The following is an 11,397-nucleotide window of genomic DNA, read 5'->3' as shown; positions in this document are numbered from 1 at the left end:
TTTTCTAAGGGAGAATTATTAGACAACAACATGTATAAATGAAATGATGTTTATTGATCGCCGAAATCAAAATGCTCTCACTTTGTTTTCCTTTATCATTTTGAATTATCCTCTGATTATATCGCTTTCTAAATCCCTGTATTACTTTCTATAACGTAAACGATATTTAATTAGTACCACAAAAAATATAGCATGAAGATTGTAATGATTATACATATTTGAGATTAATATATATATATAGTTTATAGGCCTCAGCTAATAAGAGTTTAAAAGTCAAAGTCAAAGTCAAAGCATACATGTATATATATGTAATTATTCATTGAAAGTTATTATACAGAACCCAACAAATAAAAACAAAAACAAACCAAATAACTAAATTTTTATAAAATGCTAAAATGAGAACATAATAATAACCCAAAGAAGAGGATCATTAGATTGAAATAATACTAATCTAAAACCAATAATTTGTTTTGTTGGTATAGAGACATATTTGGAAGTACTATTATCCTTATACATGTTGTTACATGGGCCACTTGGAATTGGCCTTTTATTTTCTTTGTAATAATAAAAGAAAGCAATGATTAAAAATTAAAAAAAAGCATATTCTTTTCAAAATTCAAACATTCCATTCCACGCAACCAAACCAATTCTTTCTATTTCAATTAAAGTGGAAACTTTTATCGTATAGGTTTACGTCTAATGGGGCGGCTTTAATTTTACACAAACTCACCAACCAATATATAAATATAAATATTTATTAATAAATAACTTGATAATGACACATTTGGTTTGTTATCCTATCACTCTTCCTAAAATCTTTGAAATAATCATTTTCTTTGGTTTGTGTTTAGGAGTATTGTTTCACATGAAATTAAAATAAATAAAATAGCCAAGTAATATAAATATATATGGAATGATTATAATGTTGACAAAAACAAAAACTGTCAACACCGTGGCAAAAATTAGTTTTGACACGTGTGAATAGTTATAAATTTTAATTTTTTATAATAATAATGTATATTATAATTATTTAAAATATCTTATTAGATTTTAAAAAATTATAAAAAATTTACTTAAAAACAAAGTTCAATCAGTTTGTTGTACGCGTGTACTAAAAAATACACGCATGAAAAATTCGATTGTTTGAACCTAATTTTCGACACCATAAATTATTCGAAAATTTTAAAAAATTTATAAGATATTCTAAATAACTACAATATTCACTGTAATAATAAAAAATTAAAATTTATAACTATTCATGAAAAGAACTTTTGCCAACATCATAGTCTATCCCCAAACAAATATATATATATAAAATATTTTAAATGAATTTTAGAAAACAAAACATATTAACAGAAAATGGTTGATAATTTAGTATAGACAAAACATAGGTTGGCAAGTTGCATATGTGGTAATGTGTAGTGTAGTCCAACTGACCACTTTTATGAGCAAAATAATGAATGAACTAATAATGTTTGTTTGAGTAACATTGTATACAAAGCAAAAATCATTGAAATGCATGTAACACATTTATATATATATATATATAAATATGTAGATATACATTAAAGTGGATAACTGCAAAGAGTCATTTGATCAATTAATGCAATGGGACCAATTCATCGAACCACTCAATAACTCAAATATTTATATCAGATGTCCAATTTTTATTATTATTGTATATTCGAACAAACTTTGGCATATTAATTTATAGATACGAATATTTGAACAGAACTAATAAATTGATTTTTTTTCTTGTATGCTCAAACGAAATGATATGTTAGAAACCAATTACATTAGTATTTTTTTTTAACAATATACATTTTATTGAGAAATAATAAAAGTGTAATACATCCAAAGATGGAAAATCAGTATTTTTTCCTTTTAAACACAGGCAAATTATTAGTTTCGGAAAAAAAAATGAATTTATATATTTATATTGTGGTTGTTTTGTTTATTTATAAGATTGAAGATTCCATAAGGCAACTTGGCATTGATGCCATTGCATCACTATGATATAAATTCTTGAGTAGCAAAACAAAGCCTGCAAGTAAAATATTTTTTTAATACAATTTTTTATTTTTACACTACTTATACTCTGAGAAATAAATATTGAAGAAAAAAATAAAAACTATTTTAGAGATACCAAATTAAAATCTGCTATTTTTATTAATTTAAAATGAGAAAAAATGTAGATTATATATATATAAGCTGTATGAAAATGATGTGAATAAAGTCTGGATGAAAAACGTGTATGATGTCAATTTGGATAAGGTAGGTACATTATTTATATTTGTTTATTATTAAAAGATTTTTTTTTTTTTGAAATCTATTATTAAAAGAAGTTGACCATTATATTTCACCAAGTCGTGGAATTATAAGCTTTATAATAGATACATAATGGAAACAAAGGAGACCATCTCCCTATTTTTTTTATTTATCTTATTAATAATGTGTAACTAGCATACATTAGTTTTGGGTCTTTTTTTTTTGTTTATATTTATTTTTTCTAAGAAAAACGAAATCAATCTAAGATGTTTCTTCAAGCATGTAGAAACAAAAAATAGATAATTTTTTTTTTTGTTAATTTATCAATTTGTCTTTTTCTTTCCTAGGCGCAAGCAAGCTAAAAAAACATATATTGATAATTAACAAATTAGTTAATTAAATCAAAGAAAACAAAATATTAATAATGTGCAATATGTGTATACATAAAACAATTCAAAAAGTGCATTGAATTAATCATATTTTTATTTTTGAATCTATAAGAATATCTTTTTTTTTATCAAAATTATTTTCTTAATATAATTATTGGAAGAGTTCATATTTATTAAAAAATGATTAAACAAATAAGGTTTTATTTTGTGATTTTACTAAGTTCTCCAAATTAATTAAGCAATGAGGTAAGTATTATTAAGTGAGACATGTTAATTTGCTTGTTGATGATGTATAGCACTAAAGTATGTATTATGTCTATACTTTTTTGTATTTTTTGTTTTATTTTATTTTTGTTTCGATTGAGGTGTAAGTAATAACAAATGCTTGCCAACTCCTAAAGACATAACAGCAAGAAATGTTTACGTGAAGCAACTAATTATTTTATTACATTACCTTGAAGAATATAATGAAATGTTTTACTTTTGACCCTTATTCGTGATGTGGTTTCAAAATAATACAACATATATATGGGTGACAATTGGATGGCTGTGATAATATTTATTCATAAATATTTATATAAATTTCAATAGTTAAATGTTAATTTAATAATTATAATCAATTTGATAATATAGTAAAAATATTTGATAAATTATAATTGTTGTCAGTGTTTTCTCCGAGTGACATGTGGCACAAATTAAGGGTAATTAGGATTCCACGTAAGCTGATAAAGTTCTCTGAAGTCTGCTTTAAGGCTTCACGGGGGTTAAGCTCATTCTTCGTCACAGTTCACCACCACTGGAGGACTACATCGCCTAGAAGCATCATTCCCCGAGGACCCTGTCACAGGGTGGTGCTCCAAGTCTCACTACAAGACCATCTCCTCCCTGATCACCTCCTCCAAGTCTGCGAGGACCTTCCTCCAGACCAAGAGAACGGTAGCCAGGTGTCAAGCATAGTGACCCTGGACCACAGACGCTTTCTGACACCTACTGTCACATAGATCGTACATGGTGTCGACTCCGTACAAGCAACAAAATGGATATCCCACTTAACATGGAAAAACGTGCAGCTACCGCTCAAACAATGTCGATGGGCTGTCATTCCTCACTTTGGGCCCACCAAGATACGTTGGAGCCCATTAGCTTATCTAATTATAGAATGTGTATTTATTATGCAACAAACCCTCATTAAGGAAGAATCATTGTAATCAGCTCCAATTAATGAGCTTAATTGTCCTAGGAGCCTATAAATAAGGTTATGGCACACATTGTAAAGGATATGATTCATACTTTCAAAGTGAGCCTACTCGCGACTTGAAAACCAAGAGAACTTGAGTTGTGCAAGTTCTTAAGCATCCTGTTGACGCGGTTCTTCGCCAACAGATAATTAAGAAAACAAGAGAAAGGGGTTAATGCTAATGTTGAACCGAAACAAATATATGATCTTAGAAATGAAAGGGTGACTCAAGACACGTTTTTTAAGTGGTTCAAAGGTTAAAATCCTTCTACTCCACTAGTCAGTATTATTGCTATATACTGGATATTTGATTACAGGGTCTTTCTTACAAGAGAGAATCCAACCCTTATCAACTCCCAGGGTCTCCATATTTGTAGGAGAAGGCACCTGGGAGTTGGTAAGAAGGTCATCCCGTGACCTTCTTACCTATTGTATCAACTCTGTGACATTCATGATTAATTCCTAAACCTGACACATGAGTGTGGTCAAATCAATAGGTAAGGAGATAATGGGCCGCACGGCCCAACCCAGTCGTGGGTGTCTGAATAAGCACGTTCCTGCTGCGTGTCCAAGAAGTCAGGGGCATATCAGATACGTGATGTCTGATATATGCACGTTTATCTTGCGTGTGTTGACTTTACAAAGGGTCATAGCCTCCAGATCCAGCTCGTACCACGAGCTGGATATTTAACTCGACCTTTGGCCTTCAGAGTCCGGACTCAGTTCTTAGGCAGGCTCGGCCTTCAGAGTCTGAGCTAAGGAGGTACGACCTTATGACGGCAGCTCCGGTTTTATGGATGTCCACGAGATAATCATGATTAGGCCGCAGCTCAGCTTGCTAATCAGCCCGTGGGAAAATCAGGGCGTACACATCCTAATACAAGTGACTCGTGGACTAGAGTTAATTAATAACTTGAAGCACGTAAAAATCTATGTTCCAATCTCATTTTCTTTAAGCTTTTTGTTTATTTAGTTGTTAGCAAAAAAAGCTAGTCAGCATTATTGTACTTTCATTGAGAGCTTGAAGAAAACAAGAGTTTCAACAATGATGAACACTCGCAAAACACTCATTGAAAAAGACCTCCCTGCCACCGTGGGAGGAGACCAAGTCCGTCCACCTCCTGTAGCTATTCTGGAGGTGGTAGACAACAAAGGTTACGACGGAGACGATAGGGACACTGACTACTCGATGTCATCTCGTTTCGAAGAGCCACCAGAAGTGGCGGCGTTAAAGGATCAAATTGTCTCCCAGCAGTGTGAAATGGAGGCACAAAAAGACAATATCGTCGCCTTGCAAGAGGTGGTAAATGCCATGAGAGTCACACTGACAGCCTAAGGGCTCTAGGTGGACCCCTAAGTTAAGATACCAGTTGTGCAGCCAGCCGGTGTGCCACCTGCACGACATGCTGACATGCCACAAGAACCAACTGGCGTACCACTAGTTCACCCAGCTAGTGTACCCCTAGTGCTCCCAGCCCCTGTGGGAGAAAGAGCTAAGGCTCCCCACAAACAGAAAATAGTTCAACGAGCTTCCTAGCCACTTGACCTTATGAGAAGGGTGCGTGACCCCGAAGAAGTCCCCGAAGTCTGAGGGGACCCCATGCCCACAACGCCCGAGGAGTCCTAAAAGAAGAAGGCAAGAGAGAAAAGAAGAAAGAGGAGAGATCAAGGGAGAGTTTTTACTTCAAATTTATAAAATTCAATCCATTTTAAAAGGATGAAAAAATTTATATTTAATGTCATCATTTTCTTTTAAAAAAATTATTAGACATATATTTTTTATAATTATTCTAACACTCAAATTCTAATCTATTCTTTAAGAGTAGAGAATATAAATTTAATAAACAATAGCACAAATTTTCACTAATCAATACAAATAAAGAAAAAATCTAATCCTAAACTAATAAGGAAATAAATTAAATAACTACATAAAGATAATTACAAATCCCTTAAAACATAATTGCAAACCTATATAAACACATGATTTAGTTTAATAATATCAGTTAATTTTCTCTATCACTCACTTCACTAAACTTTCTCTTCCTAAACTTTTTTTCCTACCAAACATGTCCTTAGAGGAGAGAATAAAGGGAAGGCAATGGCATGAAGCTTCCAAATAATGAAAGCTTAGAAGTAAAAACAAAACAAAGTACCATCCAAAACCATGCCACCAACTAAAACACCTTCCTTTTTCTTTTTATTGTTATTTTAACTTTTCCTTATTTATTTCTCACCCAAGCTGCTTTCCTCTTTCTCACTCATCTTCTCTCTCTCTCTCTCTCCTCCTCCTTCAGCTGATCAAGTCTTAAAGCAGAGACCTTTCTCGAGCTTTTATCTCTGTTTTCTCACGTTGGGACTCTGTGACTATTCTCTCTTTTAAATTTCAGAGAGAGAGAGAGAGAGGGGGCTCTCTTTCTTCTCTCTGGTTTTGACCTTTCAAATAAATAAGAGTATAGAGGGTTGAGGATCATAATCTAGGAAAAAAATCTTTTTGGGTTATTGAATTTGAGAGAGTTCTGGTCATCAAAATGTTTGGGTGTGAGTGTTGGTGCTGGAACAGTGAACCAGAGTTTCATTACTCTGAGCCTCAACCCTTCTCTTTACCTTCACCACTTCCGGCATGGCCTAAAGGTATGTCCTTTATAAGTAACAATTCAAAAAAAAAAAATAACAATAAAACAAACCCATTTCTTGATTTTTCTGGGACAAAGTTTTGAAAAACAAAAACCTCCCTTTTGTTTCTTAAATTTTTCTGTTTTCTTGGATATTTTTCTCCAGAAAATCTGTAACTTTGCTTCAAAATAATATGCTTTCAATTTTCACTATTACTACCCCTTTTCTTTCTCCCTTGACATTTAATCTTGGTGGTCTTGATTTCGTTTATATGTTTTTGAGTAATTGATGAGCCGTTTTTCATATCATCTATTTAAATTTCGGTTATTGGCTGGAAAAACCTTAACAATGATTCCTTATTGTATAATTTTCTTAGACAAGTTCCCTATTTTATGAGTTAGTTTTGAATGTGAAAAAAATCCTTTTATATAGACTATCATTAAAAGATTATGTTTGATTACTAATTATTTTCATATATTTGGTGACCAATAAAAGCAAAGGTAATTAGGCGATCTATTTCTATTAAAAAAAGGAGTAAGAACTAACTGGCTTCGTTGATTAAGAATGTGAAAAGTGATTTTTGAGGTACCCCAAGTTCAAAGTACAAAATTTTGTGTGCCAGTTTTATTATATACCTTTAGAAAATAATAATGATTATTTAGTTGTCATCTTTGTACTACTAGTCGAAGTTGGACTGAAGGCATGATTTCAGCAAATGAGAAAGAAAAAACTTTTACTATTTGATATTTCAAAACTTTTTTTTTCTTAAAATAAAAGAAGAAATCATCAAGCTATTTGAAAGACTCTTCTAAAGTTGAACCGTGGTGCTAAGTTTTAATATTTCTATCTATATTGGTATGTGTAATAGGATCTTTCTTAAGTAATGTAATAGTCCACAACAAAACTAGTAGAAAAGAATCAGATATCATTAAGTTTGTACTGGTAATCAGTTTTCTAAGAATGTTTATACTGGCTTGTGCTTAGGCCAAGGTTTTGGAACCGGAAGAATATCTCTTGGAGAAATTGAAGTTGCCAAAATCACCAAGTTTGAGAGCGTTTGTAGTCTACATGGAAAACCAAATGGGGTTTCATTTTATAAGCCTGTAAACATTCCTGAAGGTTTTTTCTGTCTTGGTCACTACTGCCAGCCCAGTAACAAGCCATTGAGAGGTTACGTGCTTGTAGCTCGTGAAGCTTCTACTCCTAAGCCACAAGACTCTGAATCAAGCTTACCCGCACTGAAAAAGCCTGTTAACTATTCTTTAATCTGGAGTGCAGACTCCCATAATGATGGTTGTGGTTATTTCTGGTTGCCAAATCCACCAACTGGTTACACAGCGGTGGGCTTTGTTGTCACTAATAACCCTGAGGAGCCCAAAGTTGATGAAGTTAGGTGCGTCAGAGAAGATCTTACTGAGACTTGTCGAACAGGTGATGCAGTATTCACCATGGATTCAAAGTTTTCCAAGGATGCATTTCAAATTTGGAGCACAATGCCTTGCGAGAGGGGGATGTGGTGCCAAGGAGTTTCAGTTGGTACATTCTTCTGTAGTAGCTATTGGAATTCTGAGAAAGATTTATTTATCGGGTGCTTAAAGAATGTGAACTCCTGTCTGGAAGGAATGCCTAATCTTGACCAAGTTCATGCTCTCATTCAGCATTATGGGCCTACTTTATTCTTCCATCCTGATGAGGAATATTTGGCTTCTTCAGTACAATGGTTTTTCAAAAATGGGGCACTTCTCTGCAGAGATGGCTCTAATAAGGTTGAACCTATCAAGTTTGGAGGCTCAAACTTGCCTGCTGGAGGAATGAATGATGGTGAGTTTTGGATAGATTTGCCTGGTGATGATGAGGCAAAAGAACATCTCAAGCGAGGAAATATGGAGAGTTCGGAGCTTTATGTTCATGTGAAACCAGCACTGGGAGGGACTTTTACTGATATAGCTATGTGGGTGTTTTGCCCTTTTAATGGACCGTCCACCCTTAAAGTTGGTTTGTTGACCATTGCAATGAACAAGATAGGAGAACATGTGGGTGATTGGGAGCACTACACCCTTCGTGTGAGCAACTTCACCGGAGAACTGTGGGAAATCTACTTCTCAGAACACAGTGGTGGTAGATGGGTGGATGCTTCTGACTTGGAGTTCATCCAAGGGAACAAGGCAGTAGTTTATGCATCAAAACACGGCCATGCTAGCTACCCACATCCCGGTACATACATTCAAGGCTCGACAAAGCTTGGAATAGGGGCCAGAAATGATGTTGCTCGTAGCAAGTTTTTCATCGATTCTAGTACAAGGTATCAGATCATTGCAGCTGAGTATCTTGGTGAGGGAGTTGTTGCAGAACCATGTTGGTTGCAGTATATGAGGGAATGGGGTCCAACAGTAGTGTATGATTCTCGATCAGAACTAGACAAAATACTTGATATTCTTCCATTTTATTTTCGATTTTCAGTTGAGAACTTATTTGATTTGTTTCCAACTGAGCTTTATGGTGAGGAAGGACCAACTGGACCAAAGGAGAAGGATAATTGGGAAGGTGATGAAAGATATTAGTTTTGCCATGCTAATATGCCACTTATCATATTTCAAAGCTAAAACTTGAAGAGCTTGGTTCCTAAATGCAATACTGAAAATTGTATATAAACCCGTTTTGGGGATGATACTCAGTTTTTCATGCTGCAGCAAAACGCTTTTGGCAGCACAGCAAGAAGGGCATTTATGGTAGTTTCAGGATGAAAGGACATGAATATGTTTAGTTACACAATATGTCTTCTCTCATTTACTAGAAGTCTACACTGTGTGTGTTGAAGGTGACAGTTAGCAGATAATAGAATTGGAGTTGGTCTTTCTGTGCCATCAATCATCCAATGTTAGCAAGAATTCCTGGCTCTTGGCAGCCATAGAAAGACACTGAAACTCTCTCTCAAACCAATCAATTGATATTGTTGTACTTGATCGGTCTGTGGAGTGATTGGCTTGTTGTATGTTATGTACTATTATTTATCATTCCAGATGATTGTGGTTTGTAATTGTGGGGTTCGTTTAAAATATTCAATACGATTGATTTCCATTGTAAGATCACTTGGAGCTTTGGAACCGTTTGTTAGAATTTCAAAGTGTAGAGTGAATCTAAAAATAGTGCTGAATTTGGCAAAAAAAAAAAAATTACACAATATTTTAATCTTCTTTTTGTTTTTCCGTAATGATGAAAGTTCATATAAATACATAGAGGGTTTCTTTGGTGCGGGCGTACGGAACGCCCGCACCTACGGTTTTTAAGTATATATATTAGTTTATTTTAAGTTTTGTTTAATATATATATTACTTTATTATTATTATTGTTATCATTACGTATGATTTAGTCAGATTTTAGTAAGAGTTTTATTATTATATATTAGTTGTAGGGGGTTTGTATTAGTTTATTATTATTATTGTTATCATTACCGATTTGTATTATTATACTTAGTTTATTATAGTCAGATTTGTAGGCTGTTTTTATGTACAAATAGTATTTATTATAAGTGGTATACACCACGAGATGAAGAAGCTATAAATGTTTTTGTCAGATATTAGTCAATTTGTGTATCATGTAGTCAGATTGTATCTATCTTTCTCCTTTTTTTACTTTGATATATATGCTACACGTAACATAATGGAACTTTGTTTGATTTATCCTTTCTTCTTCACTGAACTTTGTTTTTTCAAAGTTCAGCCGTGAGATCATTTCTCCTTCTCCATTTTCTTCTTCTCAGCTTGAAAACAAGGTATTCCATAGTTTATTTGATTTATAGCAAATGAAATGATATGATTTAGTTTCTGATATGTATATTATATATATTGGTTTCTGAAATATATGCGTTTTATTTCTGATAAAAGGAAAACAAAACAAGGGAAAAAAGTGAGAGAAATGGACAAGGATTAGAAATGATGAACTCATGTGCTTTTGTATATTATATAAACATAAAAACAGACCTAATATATATAATATACAGTGGCGCACTCTACAGAATTAAGGGTGGTTGGTTTGTCATGATTATTGCCTTGGAATCTCTTTTCGATCTATTTTTATTTTATTTCGTTTATTAATAAGAAAACGTGCTTTGGTCTTTTGGATACCTACATTTTTTCTATTGACCCATATTTTCTTCTTCTCAGCTTGAGCTATACATGTATTGAGAGAAGAGAGAATTTTTCTGGTTTTCGTTGAGGGAGGCAAAGAAAACAAGGTATTCCCACTGCAAAGTGTCACTCTGTCACCTTAATATTGTCTATGATTTTTTTCTTGCAAAGTGTGGACCTTTTGTGTTATACATGCAAAAAAAAATTACTTTGCCGTAAGGGTTTGTTTTGTTCTTGGTTTTATTTCTATTTGAGTTAAGTTTTCTTGCTTGCAAGTGTGTTACTTACAGTATAGCTTAGGATTTGTGGAACTTATCAGGAGAATTTATATATATATAGAGAGAGAGAGCGAGAGAGGCTTATGGTACAGAGAAACTGAGAATTAACCTGTGTTTGTTTGCCCAATGGTTCAACGTTTTGCATAATTAAGTTTCTGTTTTTGTTCATTTTTAAGGGACCATGTGTCTATTGCAGTTTTAAGTATTATTAATATGAGGTGAAACTTTAGATGTTCGTTCTTTCCCATTTTCATTCATATCAGGACAATTTAATCTAAATGGATTTTCTGTCATGTTTGTTACTGTGTCAATTTTCCATTAACTTGTGTTTATTAATCTAACTTCTCTTAGGAAATTCATAGATTTAGTGAAGGTGAGTATCATAGAGTTTTGGAGGTAAAACTGATATCGAATGGTTGAGATGTTGTTCTTTGAAAGTCTAAAACTATAAAATGTTATATATTAGTGGTTATTGATTATGTTAT

General features: G+C 33.1%; 1 protein-coding gene across 1 annotated transcript; it reads left to right on the top strand.

The window, feature by feature from the left end:
• Positions 1-6,110: 6,110 nt before the first annotated feature.
• On the top strand, positions 6,111-9,596 carry LOC133790659 (hypothetical protein At1g04090). Its single transcript, XM_062228368.1, has 2 exons — positions 6,111-6,525; positions 7,492-9,596. Exons 1-2 carry the CDS (start codon positions 6,423-6,425, stop codon positions 9,066-9,068), a joined length of 1,680 nt encoding a protein of 559 aa, XP_062084352.1. The 5' UTR covers positions 6,111-6,422; the 3' UTR covers positions 9,069-9,596.
• Positions 9,597-11,397: the final 1,801 nt, after the last annotated feature.

The sequence above is a fragment of the Humulus lupulus genome, chromosome 7 (assembly GCF_963169125.1).
Source record: "Humulus lupulus chromosome 7, drHumLupu1.1, whole genome shotgun sequence".
Classification (NCBI taxonomy): Eukaryota; Viridiplantae; Streptophyta; class Magnoliopsida; order Rosales; family Cannabaceae; genus Humulus; species Humulus lupulus.
This window is presented reverse-complemented; position numbering and strand designations above follow the sequence as displayed.